The following is a 27,190-nucleotide window of genomic DNA, read 5'->3' as shown; positions in this document are numbered from 1 at the left end:
CGCTTCGTTTGTTTGTGCGCAAGCGTTTCTGCGCATTTTGACGTGAAATCTGACGTCACAACTCTTTGAAATTTTTCATTAGAACGGCTATTAAAAATTGAATTTTCGACCTTTTAAAGTTACTTTTTCGGAGTTTTGACCTCAGATTTGCATTTTTCACAACTTTTTACGCAGGAATCGACCTTTTATTAAAAATATTTTCCCAATTGCAACTCCTCCATTGCATGAAATTATTTTTGGTGCTGCCTGCGGTATTGTAAGATTTTCCTTTCAAAATATCTCAATAATCCTAATATCCAATGTTTACCTACCATGCTGGCACCAGCCACCAGCCAGACCCGGATCTCCGTAAGGGGAGCGCAGTGACCATGACCATTGCGTCCACTACACTATGGGAGCTGATGACTGGGCTAGGCAAATTAAGCAATATTCGGTTATTATAGAGGAGATGTGGACATTGGCAATGAGGAGGTTAAAGCCAAAAAAAAAAAAAAAAACTCCTTCATACCTGTGCCATTGGGTGGATGAGGTGGTAGATATTCGACAATAGTGTCACCTGTACCGTACGTTATATTATCATGGGGAATATTGCCTCGTAGATAATGAACGAACGTTTTATCCACATAGTCATCAGTTGTGGTAGGCCACAGTTCCTCATCCGAACTGTCTATCTCTGGCTCGTAACGACTCACAATGTGATCTGGATCTAGAAGTAAATAAATTAAAAGTTAGAGCTAAAGTTTTATTTTTATTTATTTACCTATTTATTATTATTATTTATTTATTTATTTATTTTTATTTATTTATTTATTTTTTTTTTTTTTTGAAGAGGTTTGATAGAGGAAACTGTAACTGTCAAGGTCTTATCGTCCCAAAATCTAAGAGAGAATGAAGACAGGATAGGAGAAAGCCAGCCATTGCCATTCCGAGAACGAACATTATCCGTTCAGGATAAAAGCCGAACCCAGGACCTAGCGCTTACGGAACATACGCGCCACCAACTGAGCTACCTAGGCTGGCCGTCTCAAAATTAGCTTTGTCTCGTTTGGCTTTGCCTGCATAACTAATAGGTGTAAAGGGACATTTTATCATTCAGTCTCGTCCTAGCATGATGAGTTATTTGAAGTGTAGATATTCCATTTTATATAACTTACCCACACACATATGGATATAGGTGGCATTTTTCTTGACTTTGTATCGTAAAGTGGGAAGTTCCATTGTAAGGGTAGGTTTGTAGATCTCAGCCATGTGGAGTGGTTGCAAGTAGTCCAACTCCTTGTTATAATGAAGAACCTGAAATATACAAACGACATGGATATTAGCAAAGCGAAAATCAATCAAATCATTATTATTTTTATGTTGAAGCAGAGCGCCTCTTCGCAACTTTTGTGGGTATACGGGGATCATTTTACATGAGTCTAATGTAGGTACCTACATAGAGAGCATTAGATGTTCCATTGCTATCCTCCATTTGGTGACAAGCAACCCGCCTCCTACCATTAACCGCACACAGCCCAAGGAGGGGCAGGAAAATGTCAGCAACACGCTATGGTGGATTGCTCAGATGATAACCCATTCGAATACCAACTACGTGCAACGTTGCCTAACTTCAGTGATCCATTTGGGACAGGTGACTTCAACGTGCTATCTCCGCGCCGCGGCCTAGACCCAAATCAACCAAGATCTTTTTTGAAGTTTGATAGAGGGAACTGTAACTGCTAAGGTCTTATTGTCCCGAAATCGAAGAGAGAAGGAAAACAAGACAGGAGAAACCCAGCCGTTTCGAGGACGAACATGATTCGTTCAGGATGAAATCCGCCCCGGGCGGAAATCGAACCCGCGGCCTAGCGCTTACAAGGCAGACGGGTTACCAACAACCAAGATCTTTTGATGTGTTTGTGTTTGAGACTCACTGACTTTCAGAACTTACTTCAAGATGTTGCTCAGGGGGCAGATCCAGATAGTCAGGAATGATCCCATGAATTCTCATTTCTCGCTCCATGTCGTCCAAATCTGCATGGTCTTCCAGAAACTGTCTCATCTGTTTCTCGAGAAAGCTGGTGGTAGATTCGATGGCGAAGACGGTCCACGGACTTTTGTCAAACCTGGCCAACATCTCCTTGATGGGATCAACTGGGGTGGTACCTGTGATTAACGTCATTATTAGGGAATGGATAAATACAACTCACTTTTAGAATAGAATAGAATATACCTACCTACCTTGTTAATCCTGCCAGAATGAGAGTGAAAAGTCCCTTTACTCCCTCAATGTAAACAAAAGGCCTCATATATTTCATAGGTACTAAAGTTTACAAATATGTACGCAAATTGCAAATAGACGGGGACGTAGGGCCTTACGTCGTATGGGCTTTGCATTTGTACCATTCCAGTCTGTACTGTTACCAAGTAGCACATGCATGCTACACAATATAGTACCTAATATAAGGTCATGAGCGAACTCTTTACATATTGTGTTAGATGGATATTATTGCCTATTTGCTGGATTAAATTTTGTTTCCTGAAAGGTGTGCTTTCAACCCATCTAAAACACATCGCTTTAATTAAGTACAATTTTCCATCAGATTTCATTCCTAACTCTCGCTTACTGTGGCGGAAAAATATTCCGACTTCAGTCTAAAAACTGAGTGTCTGTCTACGTCTGTCAGACGGTCTTTGGTATATCATATGTCAGATCGTCGAAAAGTTAGTGGCCGGCATTAATAATTCATTTACTTGATTTTGATGCTTTACCTCTTGTTATGATGTTATATTGTGAGCATGATACGTTGTGATTGACACTGTGCGCAGTTCAGCTTCAATGTGCGCAAATCATTTGATATAGTGAAGGTTGATGTCATGAGGGTGACCTGAGTGTTTCATGATGGAGATTGCCTTGAGCAAATAATACGTTGAGTTTTGCTTGATAGTCAATAATCATACACTGAAGATGTCAGCACGCATAAAAATCTCCTGCGTACGATTATTCAGTAATTACCACTTAAGTCACTGAACCAAGATATCCACACACGTCTGTTAGGAAAGTAGTATAGAAAGAAAAAAAAAAGTTGGAAAAAAAATCATTGATCATGGTGAGTTTCACCAACCTACTTTTTAGCCCCTAACAGCCTGTTAGCTTAACAGCTCCTCTGTTAGACCTATACAAATCAAATCGAACGTAACGGGCTGTTAGCTTAACAGGCCTTCTAGGGATGGGGTACTAGGTAATAACTCGGGTGGTTCTTGGGGTTTTTTGAGCTGTGTCCACACATAGACGGCCCAGCCCTCAACTATGTGTGTATACAGCTTTAGACACTCCAGCTAATTCGAGTCACGCCCATCATGATGAGAGACCCACCCTGGAGAGGACTGAGATAGATAAAGGTGGAAACGACATATTGCAAATAGGTAAAAGCTTTTTTTTTCGGAAGAATTTCAAACGGAAGAATTTCCATGGAAAGAACTTACGGGGCTGGGAAGTTTCCTCAAAGAAGAAAGCAAGAAAGTAAAAAAGCTAATTTGACATCTCCACTAATAACCTTATGTTGCATATTGCATACTCAAATAATACGCAAGTATAGGTACGGCATTCATATAAATGTTGTCAAAAAGAGCACCTAAACCGAAAGCCTAGTTGAGGCTTTTTTTACCGCTGTAATAGGGTAGGTAGCTAAGTATAGGTATAACATCTACACTCACCCACAAAAATACTTGGACACTTCGAAAAATGTCCATAACTTCGCTTCTACCTGTTCAATACGGATGATGTTACTAGGGGACATCCCAAATATTGTTTTCAATCATATGTGCTCATTAAGTTTCATTTTTATGGCCTTTATTCGTTCAAGACCTTTCAGTAAGAATTCTGCTATCCTGAAAAATCTTAAAGGAGAACAACTTGACTGTTAAAAGGCCCCACAGGGCCCCAGAATTGCTCATACGCCACCGAAGAACTCGGTTAGAACATGCTTGCTAGCATATGGATTGGACACCAGTTCAATAGACCAATGTTTTGTTTTCAGACGAGGCCGGAGTGAGTCTCAGAGGTCCAGAGGTTCATATTGAACTCTCAGACACACTTCGGTTTCTTCTGAAAATAAAACGGATGTCCCCTAGTAACATCATTCGTATTGAACAGATAGAAGCGAAGTTATGGACATTTTTCGAAGTGTCCAAGTAATTTTGTGGGTGAGTGTATATCTACTGAGAACAAATGGTGTACTATTACCTTCGCAACATTCTCTAGTTCGTACCTACATACCTATATCTACTGTCTAACCGAAAAGGATTCCAAAGTCCTTTTCGTCGAATATAAAGGAGAAAAATCGAGCTCGAGGGGGGGCCCGGGCCCCCTCGGCCCCCCCTAAATATGGCCCTGTACTCAGGGGAGATTTACCCTGTAACTTGTAGTTTCAAAGTACAAGACCCTTCGTGAGGACACTAAAGAGCAACAAAGGCGAAAGTTGGTGTCATTGTCTGAGTAGATGGTAAAAGGCCTGATACTCGTATGGCCTTTGTAGGAGAAAGGGCTCTTCTTCGCCAACCAATGTAACAAACTTCCACGAGTGGGAGTAATCTCGTTGTGAACCCTTCCACGAGCCGGAGTACCCCACGAGAACCCTCTGAACTCGGGTAGAAAACGCTCAATGGGAGTGGATTCGTTACCTCCCTAACAAACCCTGATTCAAGATCTTTCCAGGAAGGATACCCTTGGTTCTTTGACATCCTTCAGGAATGCGGGCTGCTTGAATACGAGCCAAATATATCTGTGATCACCTGAAAGATAACATACCAAATGGGTTACTCAGTGAAGGACAAATTGAACAGAATAACAAAAGGTATAGCGGTATAGCTGTAGTCTTAGAATTATGTGTACGAATATGTCTTCACTCTTCAGTGTCTTTTCTTCTTTTCTATTATTATTTTATGTATGTACCTAGCTTTTTTTAAGCACTGGCGATGTAGCTCATGTAGCAAAGTATTACGAGTTACAAAGAATTTCAAACGGAAGAATTTCCATGGAAAGAACTTACGGGGCTGGGAAGTTTCCACAAAGAAGAAAGCAAGAAAGTAAAAAAGCTAATTTTACATCTCCACTAGTAACCTCATGTTGCATATTGCATACTCAAATAATACGCAAGTATACCTACGGCATTCATATAAATGTTGACAAAAAGAGCACCTAAACCGAAAGCCTTTTTTTACCGCTGTAATAGGGTAGGTAGCTAAGTATAGGTAAAAAGGTTGTTTTACATACCTTGATACTCCACCTCCTCATCACCTCGAATTTCCAGGACGATATACACAAACACTTGCAACACATAGAACCACTTTTCACCCATTTTGGCCATTTTACTTCCTCCACTAAAAAAAAAAAAAGAAACCGTCGAGGGAGCTGTAAGTCAAGCACAATGCAATGACTCCATTACACTTTTGTTTCACTTTAGTGGTCTTTGCTTGTTTTTTCACTTGAGCCGGGTAGATGTCTTAGTGGAAGACTTCTAATTGTCCACCAATGAATGGCGTCTGGTCAATTTAGTCTCTTCCTACGAGGCGGTAATCAGTTGAATAATCTCGAACGGTATGCTATTGCAGGTCTCAGGTGTGAAAATGAAAGACTGTCGAGAAAAGAACAACGAGAAAGCATTTTTTTTTTTTTTTACTATAGGTAGGTTAGGGGCATTCACGTTAGTCAGGGACAGGTCCCATAAAGCGGTTTATGTCCAAAACTCATAAATATCAATTTCTGATCGACTTTTTTTCGAAATGAAGCATCTGAGAGATAAATGTTTGGAGCAAATTTGTTTGGTCAATATTTAGATGTAGGACAATCACCCAAAGCATTAAATTTGCTTTGGGTAAGCGGCTACAGGCTTATCGCTAAGTGTTATGAAAATGAACACTAATGGAGGCTGTTTCTTGGGAAAAATTAGTAACAGAGTTTTTTTCTTCACTCAGTGCTTATTTATGTCCCTCTAAAGTCTAAATAATACCTCAAAAGTCCCTTAAAGTCCCCTGCACGCTTCTCCGCTTTTTCCGCCAAAAGCGTCGCCAAATCCTGCACATTAATCACAGCAAACTATGACTTGATTCCTTTTTGGGGTCCTCAGTCGGTGTTACGATACTTTTTAGCAAACATAAGTTACCCACATGGAAAGCTGAGAGTGTAAGCTTTCCAGATATGTAGGTTTGAAGCAGATTTGAAAACGCAAAATGGGAGTACCTTTATGTACAATAGTTTGAATTTATTTGTACAAATCATTCGTGCCTATCGAACTATCCAGTCCTAGGCCATTATACAAGGAGTAACGAGCCATTTTGGTCCCGCATGACCCATTTTGTACTGTCCTGATGAAAAATACTTCTTGAACTTTCCCAACCTCATTCGTTCTATTCTCGAGTCTTTCATCGTAAGTATGCGCGATATACTACTTTGCATATCGATAGTTTTATCGGCAATATTTTACCAATAAACCGACTTTTGAAACCTCGACTTTCCTGGGAATCCCGAGTCTCTTGCCGTTCTTTCGTCATTTTCGTCTCGGGATTTTCGTCATCTGACAACTGGGAGATACCTTTATGTACAATAGTTTGAATTTATTTGTACAAATCATTCGTGCCTATCGAACTATCCAGTCCTAGGCCATTATACAAGGAGTAAGGAGCCATTTTGGTCCCGCATGCCCCATTTTGTACTGTCCTGATGAAAAATACTTCTTGAACTTTCGGAACCTCATTCGTTCTATTCTCGAGTCTTTCGTCGTAAGTATGCGCGATATACTACTTGGCATATCGATAGTTTTATCGGCAATATTTACCAATAAACCGACTTTTGAAACCTCGACTTTCCTGGGAATCCTGAGTCTCTTGCCGTTCTTTCGTCATTTTCGTCTCGGGATTTTCGTCATCTGACAACTGGGAGAATGAGAATAATGGAGTTGTTCTCCAGACTGAACCATGTTATAAGAGAGCCATTCTCCACCTTACAAATGTTCTAATTACAGGTCATACCGGTTAGTCTACTGCTGCTGTAGCAAACTAAGTTTTGCGCTTGAAAGTTACTAGATTTTTGGTCTAGCGTTTCTCGGGGTGCGGCACCTGTTGTTGATTTATCCGCTTTCCCACGGCTAGCGGTTAGTCTATGGACTGACAACTAGGAGAACACAGGTGCGTTCTCTGGCTTGAAGATCTTCTAGTATCCACTGACAAACTAGGAGAATATAGCATCGTTCTCCAGTTTGAGGATCTTCTCATGATGTGCCTTGTTCCCACGGCTAGCGGTTAGTCTATGGACTGACAACTAGGAGAACACAGGTGCGTTCTCTGGCTTGAAGATCTTCTAGTATCCACTGAAAAACTAGGAGAATATAGCATCGTTCTCCAGTTTGAGGATCTTCTCATGATGTGCCTTAGCATGATCATCATGGACGGAGTAGAAGAAGGTGGCAGCCTCGGGTTTGCTGAGGTTGTGATGTCTCATGAAGAGCCACCACTTGTACTGGGCACGACCCTTGGTGGAACTGAAACCCAGGGGATAATATGAGAGAGAGAGAGAGAGAGAGAGAGAGAGTTTTACTGGGCAAGACCCTTGATGGAACTAAAACCCAGGGGATAATACAACTTCAGACGTTATTCAATCAAAAGCAATTCATGTGACAGAAAACCAAGAGACTTTATCACAGAAGGGAAGAACGAGAAGGCGACAGAAGATAGGAAATGGTAAGAGAGAGAGAGAGAGAGAGAGAGAGAGAGAAAGAGTGTGGGGTACTAGGTAATAACTCGGGTGGTTCTTGGGGTTTTTTGAGCTGTGTCCACACATAGACGGCCCAGCCCTCAACTATGTGTGTACATACAGCTTTAGACACTCCAATTCGAGTCACGCCCATCATGATGAGAGACCCACCCTGGAGATGACTGAGATAGATAAAAGTGGAAATGACAAGGTACTTACTCTTTCTTAATTCTTGGTTCTTTGACATCCTTCAGGAATGCGGGCTGCTTGAATACGAGCCAAATATATCTGTGATCACCTGAAAGATAACATACCAAATGAGTTACTCAGTGAAGGACAAATTGAACAGAATAACAAAAGGTATAGCTGTAGTCTTAGAATTATTATGTGTACGAATATGTGTTCTACACTCTACAGTGTCTTTTCTTCTTTCCTATTATTACTTTATGTACCTAGCTTTTTTTCAGCACTGGCGATGTAGCTCATGTAGCACAGTATTACGAGTTACAAACAAACAATTGAATGGAACCATGTACCTATCTTACTCAGGGGAGATTTATCCTGTAACTTGTAGTTTCAAAGTACAAGACCCTTCGTGAGGACACTAAAGAGCAATAAAGGCGAAAGTTGGTGTCATTGTCTGAGTAGGTGGTGAAAGGCTTGATACTCGTATGGCCTTTGTAGGAGAAAGGGCTCTTCTTCGCCAACCAATGTAACAAATTTCCACGAGTGGGATTAATCTCGTTGTGAACCCTTCCACGAGCCGGAGTACCCCACGAGAACCCTCTGAACTCGGGTAGAAAACGCTCAACGGGAGTGGATTCGTTACCTCCCTAACAAACCCTGATTCAAGATCTTTCCAGGAAGGATACCTTGACTCGTTCTCTTACCTGTGCCAGCGTGAGGGGCAGGTCCCATGTACTCCACTAAGTCCTCTCCAGTCTTATCCTTGTCCTTCCCCAGGATGTTGATGGTGAGTGAGTGCAGGTAATATCGCATGGAGGAGTTCTCAAACGTGGGAATGTCGGGGGCTGACGAGGAAAAGTCGTACAGAGGGTCATTATCATTACATTACATTGAAAAGGGGGTCTTTTCTGATGAAATTTCTTGTGTGCGGAGTGGAGTCTAGTACGTAGGATTATTAAACCCCTACAGAGGGTCAAAACATCGGAGCACAGTTGACCTAATGGTAACAGGCGTGCTTTGGAGGTCTCTGATTCGGTTCTCTGATTTGACGAAAATTTTGCGAAGTGCGAACGTATTTCGACAGTGTATTTCAAAGGGATACTTTTTGCTACTCTTGTATTGACCTACATCTAGACTAGCCTAGCACCTTATTGGGGAGCATAGCTATTTGTGTCCTTTTTCGCTCATCTGACGAGAGACATAGAGCTTCTGCGCAAGTGCAGATGCATAAAAAGCGTGCAAAATGAATCAACAAGGAGTCAACATGAGGTTGTTGACTGGAGGATTTGGGGATTCAAAAGGTATACATATGATCTCTTAGCTTTGTCAATGGTGCCACTGTGCCCAAAGTCAGTCCTCTCAATGAAAGATTAAATGTATTATTATTATTATTTGAAATTTGATCCATACAATGTCTCTTGTCTGGCAGTTAAATTTTCTGCGGCCTATCTTCAGTGGTCTCTTACAAAACAAAATAGTGCTCCTATATTGATGTGAATTGATGTGACAAGATAATTAGACTTTACACCCCGGCCGCGATTAGAACGGGCCACCTCTGGGTCCACAGTCCATGTTCTTGACCACTCAACTACAGATATATTCTAATATTTGCACTAGAAAATCAGATAAATATAATTACTAAGATATCAAAAGAATGAAAATACAGGTCAGACATAGATCATAAATTCTATAGATTAAGGTCAGATACTGCCATCGGCAATGCATTGAATGCACCACCAACCTCAAAGATTTTACTGATTAGCGGGATGGATATTGAAGGTTGGTGGTTCGAGTCCAAGTCAAGTCATGAAATTTAGTGTAGTGTATTAGTTGAAGAACAACTTTTGTGCAAATCATCATTCATGCTTAACAGAATCAATTTTAATATTTATTTGGATAGGTCACACATGGCCTTGCTGTTTAGGGTAAATAATTTAAATTGGTATTTTTTTTTTTTTACATTCAATTTATCAGTCTTCAGCGCTACGGATCATTGAAAGAAGAATTGATTACATGATTATGTGTGATTGGTATCTGCTCAAGTAGGTACCTAACAATTTGGGTACTTCACGTGCTGATGAACATTTTGGGCGAGAACTCCTCACCTTGACCCCTAAGTACATGATGCATAGGATTTAAATTACAGGTCATACCGGTTAGTCTACTGCTGCTGTAGCAAACTAAGTTTTGCGCTTGAAAGTTACTAGATTTTTGGTCTAGCGTTTCTTGGGCTTGGGGTGCGCACCTGTTGTTGATTTATCCGCATTCCCACGGCTAGCGGTTAGTCTATGGACTGACAACTAGGAGAACACAGGTGCGTTCTCTGGCTTGAAGATCTTCTAGTATCCACTGAAAAACTAGGAGAATATAGCATCGTTCTCCAGTTTGAGGATCTTCTCATGATGTGCCTTAGCATGATCATCATGGACGGAGTAGAAGAAGGTGGCAGCCTCGGGTTTGCTGAGGTTGTGATGTCTCATGAAGAGCCACCACTTGTACTGGGCACGACCCTTGGTGGAACTGAAACCCAGGGGATAATATGAGAGAGAGAGAGAGAGAGAGAGAGAGAGTTTTACTGGGCAAGACCCTTGATGGAACTAAAACCCAGGGGATAATACAACTTCAGACGTTATTCAATCAAAAGCAATTCATGTGACAGAAAACCAAGAGACTTTATCACAGAAGGGAAGAACGAGAAGGCGACAGAAGATAGGAAATGGTAAGAGAGAGAGAGAGAGAGAGAGAGAGAAAGAGTGTGGGGTACTAGGTAATAACTCGGGTGGTTCTTGGGGTTTTTTGAGCTGTGTCCACACATAGACGGCCCAGCCCTCAACTATGTGTGTACATACAGCTTTAGACACTCCAATTCGAGTCACGCCCATCATGATGAGAGACCCACCCTGGAGAGGACTGAGATAGATAAAGGTGGAAATGACAAGGTACTTACTCTTTCTTAATTCTTGGTTCTTTGACATCCTTCAGGAATGCGGGCTGCTTGAATACGAGCCAAATATATCTGTGATCACCTGAAAGATAACATACCAAATGAGTTACTCAGTGAAGGACAAATTGAACAGAATAACAAAAGGTATAGCTGTAGTCTTAGAATTATTATGTGTACGAATATGTGTTCTACACTCTACAGTGTCTTTTCTTCTTTCCTATTATTACTTTATGTACCTAGCTTTTTTTCAGCACTGGCGATGTAGCTCATGTAGCACAGTATTACGAGTTACAAACAAACAATTGAATGGAACCATGTACCTATCTTACTCAGGGGAGATTTATCCTGTAACTTGTAGTTTCAAAGTACAAGACCCTTCGTGAGGACACTAAAGAGCAATAAAGGCGAAAGTTGGTGTCATTGTCTGAGTAGGTGGTGAAAGGCTTGATACTCGTATGGCCTTTGTAGGAGAAAGGGCTCTTCTTCGCCAACCAATGTAACAAATTTCCACGAGTGGGATTAATCTCGTTGTGAACCCTTCCACGAGCCGGAGTACCCCACGAGAACCCTCTGAACTCGGGTAGAAAACGCTCAACGGGAGTGGATTCGTTACCTCCCTAACAAACCCTGATTCAAGATCTTTCCAGGAAGGATACCTTGACTCGTTCTCTTACCTGTGCCAGCGTGAGGGGCAGGTCCCATGTACTCCACTAAGTCCTCTCCAGTCTTATCCTTGTCCTTCCCCAGGATGTTGATGGTGAGTGAGTGCAGGTAATATCGCATGGAGGAGTTCTCAAACGTGGGAATGTCGGGGGCTGACGAGGAAAAGTCGTACAGAGGGTCATTATCATTACATTACATTGAAAAGGGGGTCTTTTCTGATGAAATTTCTTGTGTGCGGAGTGGAGTCTAGTACGTAGGATTATTAAACCCCTACAGAGGGTCAAAACATCGGAGCACAGTTGACCTAATGGTAACAGGCGTGCTTTGGAGGTCTCTGATTCGGTTCTCTGATTTGACGAAAATTTTGCGAAGTGCGAACGTATTTCGACAGTGTATTTCAAAGGGATACTTTTTGCTACTCTTGTATTGACCTACATCTAGACTAGCCTAGCACCTTATTGGGGAGCATAGCTATTTGTGTCCTTTTTCGCTCATCTGACGAGAGACATAGAGCTTCTGCGCAAGTGCAGATGCATAAAAAGCGTGCAAAATGAATCAACAAGGAGCCAACATGAGGCTGTTGACTGGAGGATTAAATTTGGGGATTCAAAAGGTATACATATGATCTCTTAGCTTTGTCAATGGTGCCACTGTGCCCAAAGTCAATCCTCTCAATGAAAGATTAAATGAACTACTTACCAATCATCATACTCGTGTAGTACATGTCCGGCATAATGATATCCCAGTCTAGGGTCGGCTTGTTACTTGCCGCCTTACACGTGAGGTTATTTCCGTAGTGGGCCCGATGATTTTTGCCATCATAGTAAGCCTGGAAGGAAGAATAGGGTCAAGATTAAGAGACCAGACACCAGTCCACCAGACCAAATTTTAGACTACACACTTCTGAAGGACCACATTTTGGTCCAGAGAATGGTCCGGTGCAGTCCGATCCGTCTAATGTGTAGTCCCCTTTAGAACTACCTACAAAGGTTGAAAGTTATTGATCATGAACGCTGGCGCTGCGCTCGTAGATAGATGACATGCAAATGATTTCAAAAGACATAAAAACATACAAACACGCAGGTAATGAAACTTGGGAGAGGGACAAGGATTCTATTGTTATAGTTTCCCTCTGTAAATAAATCTCAATAAAAATACTGTGCCAGCGTGAGGGGCAGGTCCCATGTACTCCACTAAGTCCTCTCCAGTCTTATCCTTGTCCTTCCCCAGGATGTTGATGGTGAGCGAGTGCAGGTAATATCGCATGGAGGAGTTCTCAAACGTGGGGATGTCGGGGGCTGATGAGAAAAAGTCGTACAGAGGGTCATTATCATTACATTACATTGAAAAGGGGGTCTTTTCTGATGAAATTTCTTGTGTGCGGAGTGGAGTCCAGTACGTAGGATTATTAAACCCCTACAGAGGGTCAAAACATCGGAGCACAGTTGACCGAATGGTAACAGGTGTGCTTTGGAGGTCTTTGATTCGGTTCTCTGAGTTGGCGAAAATTTTGCGAACGTATTTCCACAGTGTACAACTTTGCTACTCTTGTATTGACCTATATCTAGACTAGCCTAGCACCTGATAGGGGAGCATAGCTATTTGTGTCCTTTTTCGCTCATCTGACGAGAGACATAGAGCTTCTGCGCAAGTGCAGATGCATAAAAAGCGTGCAAAATGAATCAACAAGGAGCCAACATGAGGCTGTTGACTGGAGGATTAAATTTGGGGATTCAAAAGGTATACATATGATCTCTTAGCTTTGTCAATGGTGCCACTGTGCCCAAAGTCAATCCTCTCAATGAAAGATTAAATGAACTACTTACCAATCATCATACTCGTGTAGTACATGTCCGGCATAATGATATCCCAGTCTAGGGTCGGCTTGTTACTTGCCGCCTTACACGTGAGGTTATTTCCGTAGTGGGCCCGATGATTTTTGCCATCATAGTAAGCCTGGAAGGAAGAATAGGGTCAAGATTAAGGGGTCTACACATTAGACGGACCAGACACCAGTCCACCAGACCAAATTTTAGACTATACACTTCTGAAGGACCACATTTTGGTCCAGAGAATGGTCCGGTGCAGTCCGATCCGTCTAATGTGTAGTCCCCTTTGGGACTACCTACAAAGGTTGAAAGTTATTGATCATGAACGCTGGCGCTGCGCTCATAGATAGATGACATGCAAATGATTTTAATGACATAAAAACGTACAAACACGCAGGTAATGAAACTTGGGAGAGGGACAAGGATTGTGTTGTTATAGTTTCCCTCTGTAAATAAATCTCAATAAAAATAATTTTTACGAGTACCTATTGACTTACCATCATAGACCAAAGCTAACTATTCTCGGTAGTGGCTAAGGATCTGATCAATGGATCGTAACACAAACTGGGTCCATTGTATGGAATTTTTTTTTTTTAGAAACGAAGTTAGGGGGGTATATAGGAATTTAACGTCACTTTTACCAACTTAGATCTTCTCGTGACGTCTCGTTTCACCCACTATTCGGAGACAAGCTACCCGCCTCCTCAATTTAACCTCACCCAGACCCAGCAGCACGCGATTCCCCAGATGGTCACCCATCCAGGTACTAACTACGCGCTATGTTGCTTAACTTCAGTGATCCGTGGGGAACTGGTGCATTTAACGTGCTATCGCCGCTTTCTTCTTAGAATAAAAGAAAACCAGAATAAGAAGAAGACTTCTTATTCTGGTTCTTCTTATTCTCTTAGAAGACTTCTTATATAAGAAGACTTCTTCTTATTCTCTTATCAACTGACCCACCGTCCTCCTAAATACTTCCGATGAGTACCTACTCAAATAGCAAGTACCTACTAGCAGTACTCAAGCAATCAAGTACTCCATACTACTTGGGTTTATCTTATTCTCTTATCAACTGACCCACCGTCCTCCTAAATACTTCCGATGAGTACCTACTCAAGTAGCAAGTACTACTCAAGCAATCAAGTAAGTACCAAGTACTCCATACTACTTGGGTTTATCCAATGTGGGGAAGAAGAAGCTAAGACTGGTTTCAGCATACATTCTATCTTCACAACATTTCACGTTGGGATCTCATCGTGCTGTTTGCAAACCACATTCACAACTCGTCAGAGTGAAAAGTCCCTTTACTCCCTCAATGTAAACAAAAGGCCTCATATATTTCATAGGTACTAAAGTTTACAAATATGTACGCAAATTGTAAATAGGTAAAAGCTTTTTTTTTTAAATAATTTTATTATAGTAATAAAACTTGGAAGCTTCCGATAAAAATGAGTCATGGTGCTACTTCAAGGCACACTTTTACGGCCACAAACGAGTCTCTTCTATGACTTGGTGAAGCAAGCAACACTTCAAAACTATTACTCGTCTTGACGTGTTATAAATTTAAACCATCCCATCTAAGTGTAAAGAAAAATATTAAATAAAAAATACTTCTGAAGTAGGTAGGATCTACAATTTCCATCGCATTACTAATGAATAATGAGAATAGTGAATCATTAGAAACTGGTCTAGTTGGGAAATGCAGTTGTGGGCTATTTGTACCATAATCGTTTGGTTTTTACGCTGCTCAATAGATCAAGAGAAACTGGTCTAGTTGGGAAATGCAGTTGTGGGCTATTTGTACCATAATCGTTTGGTTTTTACGCTGCTCAATAGATCAAGTATACGGCCACAAACGAGTCTCTTCTATGACTTGGTGAAGCAAGCAACACTTCAAAACTATTACTCGTCTTGACGTGTTATAAATTTAAAACATCCCATCTAAGTGTAAAGAAAAATATTAAATAAAAAATACTTCTGAAGTAGGTAGGATGTACAATTTCCATTGCATTACTAATGAATAATGAGAATAGTGAATCATTAGAAACTGGTCTAGTTGGGAAATGCAGTTGTGGGCAATTTGTACCATAATCGTTTGGTTTTTACGCTGCTCAATAGATCAAGTATTAATCTTGTATAAATAGATCAAGTATAGGATTAAGCTTGTATTAATCGGATGAGTAACATAATACCAGGGGTGCAGTACAGCAGCCTGATACCTAATGAGTATCACTTACTTGTGGCTTGTGTTACTCATCTTATAAATATGGGGTACCTAAGTCTAAAGTGTGCTTCTCCCTGATGGTAAGAAATAGGAGTGGCAAGGATACCTTAGGCCAGCCACTCACTGTCAGGTAGGCCCTGATCAGGTGTACCTGTCAAATCTACCTGATAGTGAGTGACTGGCCTTACAGGGCGGCATCGGTGTGAGGACGTGAGGTGGTGAATATAGTTCGGACGATATAGATCCTCCTCAAAGTCCAAGGTCCCTATTCCTAATTACAGCAAGTGTGGCACGTACAAATTTTGGTAACTCGTGACTAGTAGATATGAACTAATGGGTATTTAGAGCAGAATGAGATGAGTATAAATATGGGGTACCTAAGTCTAAAGTGTGCTTCTCCCTGATGGTAAGAAATAGGAGTGGCAAGGATACCTTAGGCCAGCCACTCATTGCCAGATAGGCCCTGATCAGGTGTACCTGTCAAATCTACCTGATAGTGGGTGACTGGCCTTACAGGGCGGCATCGGTGTGAGGACGTGAGGTGGTGAATATAGTTCGGACGATATATGTCGATCCTCCTCAAAGTCCAAGGTCCCTATTCCTAATTACAGCAAGTGTGGCACGTACAAATTTTGGTAATTCGTGACTAGTAGATATGAACTAATGGGTATTTAGAGCAGAATGAGATGATTGACTCATCTAATGAGTGTGTCCGAAGGCTCTTACCTCCAATACTCTGGGCGGGGGGCGGTTCAACACATACGGCACGACACGGTGTGCGCAAAGCATTGCACGCGGCCTTTGTCCATAATATGGCGGATCATATTCCTCCGAGTCTGTCCGCCCGAGGTACATTGGCGGCGGTTTGGTGGTCCACCATCCTGTCTGGGGTTCCAGAGTGTCCATATTCCTCTCGTGTGATGGCCATAGCGTACCAGGTGCTGAAGGGTCCTCTGGGATGAGAAGATCCGATTCCCGTGTCTCCCTATCCGAGGCGGATTCTGCCTCGGAGTCCTGCAGGAAGTATACTCCCACCAGGAGAAGGGCACTCAACACTGAACACCACATTGCTGTACTGAGATGTCCTGGCTGGGTACCGAGTGGGGAACACTTGATTGTAGACTTGATAGGAAACTCAGGGGTGATGAGACACGAACAGAGGTTCGAGTTATGTGTCGTATGACTTGTGTCCTTTAATCCCGACGGGGACGTAGGGCCTTACGTCGTATGGGCTTTGCATTTGTACCATTCCAGTCTGTACTGTTACCAAGTAGCACATGCATGCTACACAATATAGTACCTAATATAAGGTCATGAGCGAACTCTTTACATATTGTGTTAGATGGATATTATTGCCTATTTGCTGGATTAAATTTTGTTTCCTGAAAGGTGTGCTTTCAACCCATCTAAAACACATCGCTTTAATTAAGTACAATTTTCCATCAGATTTCATTCCTAACTCTCGCTTACTGTGGCGGAAAAATATTCCGACTTCAGTCTAAAAACTGAGTGTCTGTCTACGTCTGTCAGACGGTCTTTGGTATATCATATGTCAGATCGTCGAAAAGTTAGTGGCCGGCATTAATAATTCATTTACTTGATTTTGATGCTTTACCTCTTGTTATGATGTTATATTGTGAGCATGATACGTTGTGATTGACACTGTGCGCAGTTCAACTTCAATGTGCGCAAATCATTTGATATAGTGAAGGTTGATGTCATGAGGGTGACCTGAGTGTTTCATGATGGAGATTGCCTTGAGCAAATAATACGTTGAGTTTTGCTTGATAGTCAATAATCATACACTGAAGATGTCAGCACGCATAAAAATCTCCTGCGTACGATTATTCAGTAATTACCACTTAAGTCACTGAACCAAGATATCCACACACGTCTGTTAGGAAAGTAGTATAGAAAGAAAAAAAAAAGTTGGAAAAAAAATCATTGATCATGGTGAGTTTCACCAACCTACTTTTTAGCCCCTAACAGCCTGTTAGCTTAACAGCTCCTCTGTTAGACCTATACAAATCAAATCGAACGTAACGGGCTGTTAGCTTAACAGGCCTTCTAGGGACTGAAAAAATATTGGTGAAATCCACCCTCAAAAGAGTCAAAACGAAGAAACAGTGAAGTCAAAAAAGTTTCACTTCCCTCACAAAAGACCGAGACAAGTCCACTGTAAATAATTGAGGACAAGAAAATCTAGTGAACGCTCAGTGACTGATATAAGTAGATACTAATCTAATAAGTAATACTACTTTAAGTTTAAGATAATAACTAATTAAAGGACTTACAAGAGGAGGTCCTTACCTTCGTGTGTATCATGGACTTAGTAAACCTGTGGTCCTTCAACCTTGTAGAGCAAGTATAACTATCTATGCAAATATTCTGTCTGATAGGTAGGTAGATAAAGTATTTACAAAAAAACGCAATACCTAGTAGCTTTATTATTATTATTATTATTTGAAATTTGATCCATACAATGTCTCTTGTCTGGCAGTTAAATTTTCTGCGGCCTATCTTCAGTGGTCTCTTAGAAAACAAAATATTGCTCGTATGTGACAAAAGAATTGGAATTTACGGGTACACCTCGGCCACAATTTGAACCAATGTTCTTGACCACTCAACTACAGCGGCAGACTAACATTGGCGCTAGAAAATCAGATAAATTTAATTGCTAAGATATCAAAAGATTTAATACAGGTCAGACATAGATCATAAATTCTAGATTAAAGTCAGATACTGCCATCGGCAATGCATTGAATGCACCACCAACCTCAGAGATTTACTGATTAGAGGGATGGATATTGAAGGTTGATGGTTCGAGTCGAACCAAGTCAGGTCATGAAATCAAGTGTAAAAATTTAGTGTTGAAAAACAACATTATTTGTGGCAAGCGTTCTTGATTCACGGAATAAAAAAATTCCTCAAATTTAATATCTATCTACATATTTAGAATTTCCTTTTACATTGAATGCACCAGTCTTCAGCGCTATATACGGATCATTGAAAGCAGAGTTAGGGTATATGATTATGTGTGATTGGTATGTATCTCCTCAAGTAATAATTTGGCTACTTCACGTGCTGATGAACATTTTGGAGGAGAACTCCTCACCTTGACCCCCAAGTACATGATGCATAGGATTTACATAAAAAAATTATGAGATAAAATTCACTTTCCAAAATTCTCTTTTGCCATCGGCTGTGAATCTGCTCAAACCTCCTCTGGATCATAATGGGAGCTACTCGTTTCTTTCATTTCACCCTCCTTTCTACGGCACTGCTATGTCTGGTCTCATCACACCACCACTACCATCACTACCGTCATGTGTATCAGTTCCCCCCGTTTCATATTCAACCTCCACCACTGGGTCATAGCTATGGCACATATGATGAACTGGACATAGTGCCGGAGTTGGTGGGTGGGGGCCCCCAATCGGATATACAGGTAAGACTAGTTTTCATTGTTGGATGAGGCTAATGCATAAGTATTTTCAGATGGTAAAAGAGATTGAGAAGCTGACAAAAAAGGACATAGTGCCGGAGTTGGTGGGTGGGGGCCCCCAATCGGATATACAGGTAAGACTAGTTTTCATTGTTGGATGAGGCTAATGCATATGTATTTTCAGATGGTAAAAGAGATTGGGAAGTTGACAAAAACCGCCGACCCCGTCTGAACACGGGAAAAGGCGAAGAAGGAGAAGAGAGAGAAGAAGATGGTAAAAGGGAGACAACTCTGTGAAGAGAAAATTTGGTAGAGACTACAGTAGTACAAGCTACGGTCACCCGTCCATTTACATGTCTTACTCGACGTGCTTTAACCTGTTTAACAATGAAAAATCGGAAATTCCATAGAAACTTTCCCGAATTTTTTCGATACTAGGCTTTCTTAGACTGTCTATTTATAGAAGATTAATTGAACACCTTTGAATTCCTCGTTTCTTTGAAATTTTCTTTTATTGTGCGTGATGTTTTCGCTCTAAATCGTCTAAACATTTTCTTCTATTGATTTTCCAGGTTGGGAGACAACTCTGTGAAGAGAAAATTTGGTAGAGACTACAGTAGTACAAGCTACGGTCACCCGTCCATTTACATGTCTTACTCGACGGGCTTCACCTGTTTAACAATAAAAAATCGGAAATTCCATAGAAACTTCCCGAATTTTCCCGATACTAGGCTTTATTAGACTGTCTATTTGTAGAAGATTGATTGAACACCTTTGAATTCCTCGTTTCTTTGAAATTTTCTTTTATTGTGCGTGATGTTTTCGCTCTAAAGAGTCTAAACATTTTCTTCTATTGATTTTTCCAGGTCCTTTACAATGTGAACGGGACTTTGGCTACGGTGAACTTTGGCAATGACCTCACTCCCACAGAGGTGAAGGAGAAACCCATCACCTATTGGTTTGGAGACCCGCGGTCCTACTACACACTCATGATGATTGGTAAGTTGACAAAGACGTCCACCAAAAAGAAGGTCGCAGTGACCAAGGGCGTTAATTAAAGAAAAGTTTTGAAACAAACAAACGAACAATTATTCAAAAGTTGCCAGCCTCTAGTTATCTTGGTTGGTAGCGTGTCTGCCTGCCAAGCGCTAGGTCGCAGGTCCGATTCCCGCCCGGGGCGGATTTCATCCTGAACGGATAAGGTTCGTTCTCGGAACGGCTGGTTTTCTCTTTTCCAGGTCCTTTACAATGTGAACGGGACTTTGGCTACGGTGAACTTTGGCAATGACCTCACTCCCACAGAGGTGAAGGACAAACCCATCACTTATTGGTTTGGAGACCCGCGGTCCTACTACACACTCATGATGATTGGTAAGTTGACAAAGACGTCCACCAAAAAGAAGCTCGCAGTGACCAAGGGCGTTAATTAAAGCCGATGGCCCTACTTATACCAATACCAAAGACGTCCACCAAAAAGAAAAGTTTTGAAACAAACAAACAAACGAACAATTATTCAAAAGTTGCCAGCCTATATAGTTAGCTTGGTTGGTAGCGTGTCTGCCTGCCAAGCGCTAGGTCGCGGGTCCGATTCCCGCCCGGGGCGGATTTCATCCTGAACGGATAAGGTTCGTTCTCGGAACGGCTGGCTTTCTCTTATCCTGTCTCCCTTCTCTCTTCGCCCTCGGGACGATAAAACCTTAGCAGTTACAGTTCCCTCTATCAAACCTCTAAAAAACTGCTTCGGTCAAGGCGTTCTTCCCGATATGGAAGTCTGGATGGGTGCGATCTGGGTAATCGCGAGCTGACGGGTTTTGCCAGGCCCCACTCAGGCTAGGTGAGGTGTGAGTAGGCGAGTAGCTTGTCACCGAACGGTACGGTATGGTGGGTACAATCCCAATGAGGGGCCGAGTGAGGTCTACAGTTCACAGAACTACTAGTCTGAAAATAAAAAAAAAAAAAAAAAAAAAAAAACAAAAAAAATCTGGTGTAAACATCACACGACTTTCCTCGTCCTATTGAATGATACTTATTTGGGGTGTTCTTCTACCGTAAATTTTCAGAAAAATAAAAAAGATGAGTTGTAATTTTGCTCGGCGAAGGGGGGTGATAAAGAAATTACCAATCCAGTGTTGATCCCAGAATTATAGTCCTTCAGTCCCGGGATACCGAAATCAGAAATAAATTCTCGGATTGGATTCCATATGGGTGATGACTGATGAATCAGGCATATGAATAGGTCAGTTCAGCTGGTGACAAATGAACGAATTCGAGGATCTATTTCAGGACCGGCCGTCGATCGATGTCGACTGCATCGTCCACACTGCCTTGATAACATAGATTCTCCTCGTCGGTCGACGGCCGGTCGACTATGTGTGGACACACCTTAAGGTCTAGGCTAGGTGGTAGAGAATGCCTCAGGCTGCGCGGTGTTGTGCGTTAAGCGACGCGATGTTGTAAGCTGACCCATAATAAGTATAGTGACCCATTCAAGGCTATGATTAGTATTAGTACAACACTTTCGATTTCCATTTCCAATCATGACGTCCAATGCGTTTCCACTACGGACCTTTTAAGGTAAAAACACACTATCATCGCGTCATGTCACGTGAAGTCATGGGGAGTCAGAAAGTTCTAGTTCCAAGTTTTCCCATAATGAGAATTTGACCACAATAATAGTAGTACTGCTGGAGTAAAGGGACTTTTCAGTCCTATGCGAGCAGTATAAATAAGCACTATTATTATGTGTTCCTCAAATCCTCATGGAAACCATCAGCAATGTATTTCTATTGACCAAATCATATTTTGTTTTCTCTGTGCTTCCTCAGGATTTCATAGATACATCTTCCTCCTCTATCAACAGATAAAGAAGATCAACTTCAAAGAACCGCACATTCCTTCTTCGTAAGTATATCACAGTAATATTATAGCCTTTGTGAATTTTTCTCTATTTTCTGCTCTGCGGTGGTGTAGTGGTCCAGACACTCGCCTGGTAAACAGGAGAGCGTAGGTTCAATATCAGTCGAGGTATGGAATTTTATCCTCAATATAATATGAGAATTTGACCACAGTATAATAATAGTAACCTACTGAGTACTGATGGAGTAAAGGGACTTTTCAGTCCTATGCGCACAGTATAAGTAAGTACTATTAGTACATTATTCTGAAATCAGACTTTGGTATACTGAGTAGGTATTCCTTCGGATATACCTGATTGTAAAATTAATTGTCAATCAAAAGCCATTATCAGCTTATTTATGGAATGTTATAATCTCTCAACCTATTACTTCATATGTTTTAATCTCAATTACTTCATTAAAACTGACGATAGACCATTATTTGTGCAATAATGGTCTAGATGGCACGGCATTAATAGGTAGGTAGGTATTAGCTCCCTACATAGTTTATTATGAAAATAAATCTGAGATATACCTAATAGGTAGGTACGTACGCAGAATAGATATAGGGTAATAATTACATGTATGTATAGATATAGATACCTAAATGTTTTCCAGGAAAGTTACCAATGACGTGGAACTTGGAATTTACTGGTAAACAAGCCATATTTTATCTGCCATTGCTGTCACTACTTGATACCTTCTTGCCAAGCAATATTACATATACCTACACACCTATTTATTTCAATATTACTTGTATTGGTAGGTAATACCTACCTACCTAACTACCTAGGTACCTACCTAGAGAGATGTGCCAAAACAGCGCTGTTCCTCCTCCCTCCTCAATACTGGATTCAACTGATGGGTATTCAGTACAGCTCAGTCCTAGATTGATCTCAATTTTGATTCAGTAAACCCCGCTCTTAAGAGTTGCTTATTAGATTTTCGGTCCCATTTGGTCCGTTTAGGATAAAATCTGCAATGGGCGGGAGTCGAATCCGCAGCCTAGCGCTTACAAGGCAGACTCTCTACCAACTACCAACCAAACGAACTAGGCTGGTAGAATACAAGATTAATAAATAATTACTGTCTTAAAAATTTCAGATCTGTCAAGGGCCGCCTAAACTTCCCAGTACGTAACTTCACCGAGCAATACCAGTTGTTTGGACCGGTTGCCAGCAACTATTTCCGCGCCCAGAATGAAGACAATGTGGTTATCCAAGTCGGTTCTGGAGATACCTCCGAGAGCCCAGAGCCGGGAGAAGAGGAAAGACCGGGAACAGAGGAAAGGCCGGGAACAGAAGCAGCGGAAATCCCGGCACCAGGGGAGGCGGAAACTCCCGGAACACCGGAAGAACCGGACGCAGAGAACATCGCCACGGACGAACCCATGTAGAAAACATTTTAAGAATAGAAAAACATCTTGAGAAAAAAAGACCAAATTAATGAACCTATTTTTTTCGACTTCAATTTGCCTGTAAATTCGTTTCATTTCACCATAGCTAAAGCTGTGTCCAAACATAGTAGACCAGCCTTTGATCGGCGAGATTAATCTATGTTATCGAGGCAGTGTGGACGATTTAGTTGACATCGATCGATGACCGGTCGACTAGCTAGACAATGTGTGGAAACACCTTAAAGTCACATTCTGGAGCTGAGTCACTAGATTAATGAATAAAAATTGTATGGACGCCGTACATTTAACTGTATATGCAATGTGAAAGACAATCTTTACAATGAGAAACCTTTTTTTTATGGTGATTGTCGTGATCCTCAAATTTAGCAACATGGATCACGGTCACTAAATGGATGTGACCATTGTGGGTTTCTGGCTAAATGAGAAGGTGCCTATTGTAAAATTCAATAGCTGGGAGGTACCAAGACAAAGAACCTACCTAAGTTCAACACAATATTATGTGCAACTTTTTGTTCACCACGAAGAAATAACATAATTTCTCACAATTACCTAAGTGAATGAAGTGAGTTCTATAGGTATTTTTGTTGTGTGATCTTGATCCATGTGCCCAAATAGAACGAAAATCGAAATACCTACATACATGGAGTATGGAGTACGTGGAAATCTAGTAGGATCCGAAAATCTTATTGGGGATCTTTTGCTTTTCAAACAAACGAGATACCAGAAGAGCAGTCAAGCACCAAAGAGATTTGATAAATCTAGTTTTAGTTCCCTTATACATAATGATCATAGAAAACTTTTGCAAATATTCTAATAAAAATGGCAAACATTTACCAATGTCACATCACTTTAACCATTCATTGTTCAGTTTGAAATCCTATGTTACATTCAGAACAACAAAATAAAATTGTTTCAAGTGAGAACGCAACATATTGTTGTTACTTTTTTCGTCATTAATCCTTTTTTATCATGTAGGTAACTGCTTTGTTTTCTAAAGCTGTGTCCACACATAGTCGACGACGCGACGTCGATTGACGTCGGAGCTAGGTTCTAATCGATGTCAATCGACTTGGGTCGACTGTAGTGTAGACGCACCTTGTGCCTAGAAATTCCATTTAGCCTAATGACAGTCACCCCACCTGAGTGAGGCCGGACGCGATCACTCAAATTGTGTAACTGGTGCATAATGTCCTTTTGGCCCTATTGCCAATATCTATATGTAGTTACGGTTGAGAAGAAATTGTTCAGCAAAACTCTAAAAAACTGCTTCGGTCAAGGCGTTCTTCCCGATATGGAAGTCTGGATGGGTGCGATCTGGGTAATCGCGAGCTGACGGGTTTTCCCGGCCCCACTCAGGCTAGGTGAGGTGTGAGTAGGCGAGTAAGTAGCTTGTCACCGAACGGTACGGTATGGTGGGTAAAATCCCAATGAGGGGCCGAGTGAGGTCTACAGTCCACAGAACTACTAGTCTAGATTTCAATTTGGTTTAACCCTTTCAGATCCCGATGCTCCGAGCCGCAAGGATCAAAAGTTGAGTCCCATTCTTCATTATCTGGTGGGTAATATTCCCGGACACGACGTCAACAAGGGTCATATCATTGCTGACTATCGGGGGGCTATGCCACCTAAAGGCTCAGGTAGGTAAACGTTCTGGCAACAAAGCGGACGAGGTCATATATTGTCTTAAACGGTGCTACGTAAATATAGCATTTTGAAAGGACCAGTTCCCAATGGATCACTGAAGTAAAGCAACTAGGCAATAGCGGTACTATCAATCAATCGCGTGCTGCTGGCTTTTTCCAGCCTGGCGTTAAGGTGTGTCACATCATTGCTGACTATCGGGGGGCTATGCCACCTAAAGGCTCAGGTAGGTAAACGTTCTGGCAACAAAGCGGACGAGGTCATATATTTTCTCAAACGGTGCTACGTATGTAAATATAGCATTTTGAAAGGACCAGTTCCCAATGGATCACTGGAGTAAAGCAACAAGCAACTAGGCCATCGCGGTACTATCAATCAATCGCGTGCTGCTGGCTTTTTCCAACCTGGCGTTAAGGTGTGTCCAAACATAGTCGAGGTCGTCGATCGACGTCGAATGGAACCGTACACTGTCCCAGCAACATAGATACATAGATTTACCTCTTCACCTCGTCGATCGAGGGCATCTGTGTGGACACAGCTTTAAACTCCCTGCCTAATGTCTGTGTTACACCTTACGGATTCCGCAATATGTTGTGCAAGGTGTGTCCAAACATAGTCGAGGTCGTCGATCGACGTCGACTGGAACCGTACACTGTCCCAGCAACATAGATACATAGATTTACCTGTTCACCTCGTCGATCGACGGCATCTGTGTGGACACAGCTTTAAACTCCCTGCCTAATGTCTGTGTTACACCTTAACGGATTCCGCAATATGTTCCTCAAATCCTCATGGAAACCATCAGCAATGTATTTCTATTGACCAACTCATATTTTCTTTTCTCTGTGCTTCCTCAGGATTTCATAGATACATCTTCCTCCTCTATCAACAGATAAAGAAGATCGACTTCAAAGAACCGCACATACCTTCTTCGTAAGTATATCACAGCAATATTTGCTAGCACTTGTGACCTAGCCCGTTGCTGAATTTCGCTCTTTTTTTTGGTCACATTATTCTGAAATCAGGACCTTCCTGCCGGGGCGGTCGATTCCTGCCCGGGGCGGATTTTATCCTGATCAGACAAGGTCCGTTCTCGGAACGGCTGGCCTTCTCCTATCCTGTCTTCCTCCCTCTTCACTTTCGGGACGATAAGACCTTAGCAGTTACAATTTCCTCTATCAAATCTCTTGGGGGGAAAAAAAACCTTGGTATACCGAGTACCTATTCCGACGGATACACCTGATTATAAAATTAATTGTCAATCAAAAGACATTATCAGCTTATTTATGGAATGTTATAATCTCTCAAACTATTACTTCATATGTTTTAATCTCAATTACTTCATTAAAACTGACGATAGACCAATTATTAATGCATAATGGTCTAGATGGCACGGCATTCATAGGTATGCAGGCAGCTCCCTACATATGTAGTTCATTATGAAAATAAATCTGAGATATACCTAACAGGTAGGTACGTACGCAGAATAGATATAGGAGAATAATTATATGTATGTAGATATAGATACCTAAATGTTTTCCAGGAAAGTTACCAATGACGTGGAACTTGGAATTTTCTGGTAAACAAGCCATATTTTATCCGCCATTGCTGTCACTACTTGATACCTTCTTGCCAAGCAATATTGCATATAGTCATATACCTACACACCTATTTATTTCAATATTACTTGTATTGGTAGGTAATACCTACCTACCTACCTAGAGAGATGTGCCAAAACAGCGCTGTACCTCCTCCCTCCTCAATACTGGATTGAACTGGGTATTCAGTACAGCTCAATCCTATATTGATCTCAATTTTGATTCAGTAAACCCCGCTCTTAAGAGTAACTTATTAGATTTTTGGTCCCATTTGGTCCGTTTAGAATAAAATCTGCAATGGGCGGGAATCGAATCCGCAGCCTAGCGCTTACAAGGCAGACTCTCTACCAACTACCATCCAAACGAACTAGGCTGGTAGAATACAAGATTAATAAATAATATTACTGTCTTGAAAATTTCAGATCTGTCAAGGGCCGCCTAAACTTCCCAGTACGTAACTTCACCGAGCAATACCAGTTGTTCAGAAGCTAAGACTGGTTTCAGCATACATTCTATCTTCACAACATTTCACGTTGGGATCTCATCGTGCTGTTTGCAAACCACATTCACATTATTCACAACTCGTCAGTGGTTCTGGTTCTGGTTATTGATAAACAAGT

The 27,190-nt window shown here is 41.5% G+C and overlaps 5 protein-coding genes, 1 long non-coding RNA gene and 1 pseudogene across 6 annotated transcripts in view; 2 read left to right on the top strand and 5 right to left on the bottom strand.

Moving 5' to 3' along the window:
- LOC103506676 overlaps nt 1-5,595 on the bottom strand; it is a 17,892-nt gene extending 12,297 nt beyond the window's left edge. Inside the window, exons 1-4 of the mRNA XM_008471070.2 lie at nt 5,255-5,595; nt 1,931-2,145; nt 1,155-1,293; nt 509-706 (exon numbers count right to left, since the gene is read on the bottom strand). Coding sequence (XP_008469292.2) covers nt 509-706; nt 1,155-1,293; nt 1,931-2,145; nt 5,255-5,348 — 646 coding nt within the window. The 5' untranslated portion in view covers nt 5,349-5,595. The remainder of the gene's footprint in view (nt 1-508; nt 707-1,154; nt 1,294-1,930; nt 2,146-5,254) is intronic.
- A 1,721-nt stretch (nt 5,596-7,316) lies between these two features.
- On the bottom strand, nt 7,317-9,487 carry LOC113466356 (protein D2-like). Its single transcript, XM_026821677.1, has 4 exons — nt 9,469-9,487; nt 8,620-8,760; nt 7,949-8,027; nt 7,317-7,517 (listed from the first exon to the last, which is right to left on the bottom strand). The coding sequence occupies exons 1-4, from the start codon at nt 9,485-9,487 to the stop codon at nt 7,355-7,357; spliced, it is 402 nt and encodes a 133-aa protein (XP_026677478.1). The 3' UTR covers nt 7,317-7,354.
- A 742-nt stretch (nt 9,488-10,229) lies between these two features.
- LOC103506685 (protein D2-like) lies at nt 10,230-12,681 on the bottom strand. Its single transcript, XM_026821671.1, has 5 exons — nt 12,596-12,681; nt 12,222-12,351; nt 11,534-11,674; nt 10,863-10,941; nt 10,230-10,435 (listed from the first exon to the last, which is right to left on the bottom strand). Exons 2-5 carry the CDS (start codon nt 12,253-12,255, stop codon nt 10,273-10,275), a joined length of 417 nt encoding a protein of 138 aa, XP_026677472.1. The 5' UTR covers nt 12,256-12,351; nt 12,596-12,681; the 3' UTR covers nt 10,230-10,272.
- LOC113466355 lies at nt 12,376-16,720 on the bottom strand. Its single transcript, XM_026821676.1, has 4 exons — nt 16,302-16,720; nt 13,349-13,478; nt 12,686-12,820; nt 12,376-12,503 (listed from the first exon to the last, which is right to left on the bottom strand). Exons 1-4 carry the CDS (start codon nt 16,641-16,643, stop codon nt 12,376-12,378), a joined length of 735 nt encoding a protein of 244 aa, XP_026677477.1. The 5' UTR covers nt 16,644-16,720.
- LOC113466360 lies at nt 14,075-14,192 on the bottom strand (annotated as a pseudogene).
- A 2,004-nt stretch (nt 16,721-18,724) lies between the features above and the next one.
- On the top strand, nt 18,725-27,062 carry LOC103506683 (protein D3-like). Its single transcript, XM_026821675.1, has 5 exons — nt 18,725-19,023; nt 19,887-20,019; nt 24,831-24,968; nt 25,830-25,905; nt 26,993-27,062. Exons 1-5 carry the CDS (start codon nt 18,811-18,813, stop codon nt 27,060-27,062), a joined length of 630 nt encoding a protein of 209 aa, XP_026677476.1. The 5' UTR covers nt 18,725-18,810.
- Nucleotides 21,806-24,157, top strand: LOC113466352. The gene is made up of 2 exons (XR_003390776.1): nt 21,806-21,921; nt 23,019-24,157. It is a non-coding gene; the product is annotated as an uncharacterized LOC113466352 (long non-coding RNA).
- Nucleotides 27,063-27,190: the final 128 nt, after the last annotated feature.

The sequence above is a fragment of the Diaphorina citri genome, unplaced genomic scaffold (assembly GCF_000475195.1).
Source record: "Diaphorina citri unplaced genomic scaffold, Diaci psyllid genome assembly version 1.1 scaffold254, whole genome shotgun sequence".
NCBI classification, from domain to species: Eukaryota; Metazoa; Arthropoda; class Insecta; order Hemiptera; family Psyllidae; genus Diaphorina; species Diaphorina citri.
Note: the sequence above shows the minus strand (reverse complement) of the source record. Positions and strands in the feature narration are given on the sequence as shown.

Excerpts from the sequence above, each read along its gene's own strand:
- LOC113466356 (XM_026821677.1), bottom strand. Across the intron at positions 8,028-8,619 it reads TGCCCCTCACGCTGGCACAG|GTGATCACAGATATATTTGG; the intron begins GTAAGAGAACGA and ends GTTATCTTTCAG. Across the intron at positions 7,518-7,948 it reads GAACCAAGAATTAAGAAAGA|TTCCACCAAGGGTCGTGCCC; the intron begins GTAAGTACCTTG and ends CCTGGGTTTCAG.
- LOC103506685 (XM_026821671.1), bottom strand. The coding sequence starts at position 12,255 with ATGCCGGACATGTACTACACGAGTATGATGATTG. Across the intron at positions 10,942-11,533 it reads TGCCCCTCACGCTGGCACAG|GTGATCACAGATATATTTGG; the intron begins GTAAGAGAACGA and ends GTTATCTTTCAG. Across the intron at positions 10,436-10,862 it reads GAACCAAGAATTAAGAAAGA|TTCCACCAAGGGTCGTGCCC; the intron begins GTAAGTACCTTG and ends CCTGGGTTTCAG.
- LOC113466355 (XM_026821676.1), bottom strand. The coding sequence starts at position 16,643 with ATGTGGTGTTCAGTGTTGAGTGCCCTTCTCCTGGTGGGAGTATACTTC. Across the intron at positions 13,479-16,301 it reads CCCCGCCCAGAGTATTGGAG|GCTTACTATGATGGCAAAAA; the intron begins GTAAGAGCCTTC and ends TCTTCCTTCCAG. Across the intron at positions 12,821-13,348 it reads CTACACGAGTATGATGATTG|CCCCCGACATCCCCACGTTT; the intron begins GTAAGTAGTTCA and ends TTTTCTCATCAG.
- LOC103506683 (XM_026821675.1), top strand. The coding sequence starts at position 18,811 with ATGGGAGCTACTCGTTTCTTTCATTTCACCCTCCTTTCTACGGCACTG. Across the intron at positions 19,024-19,886 it reads GCCCCCAATCGGATATACAG|GTCCTTTACAATGTGAACGG; the intron begins GTAAGACTAGTT and ends TGATTTTTCCAG. Across the intron at positions 24,969-25,829 it reads TATGCCACCTAAAGGCTCAG|GATTTCATAGATACATCTTC; the intron begins GTAGGTAAACGT and ends GTGCTTCCTCAG.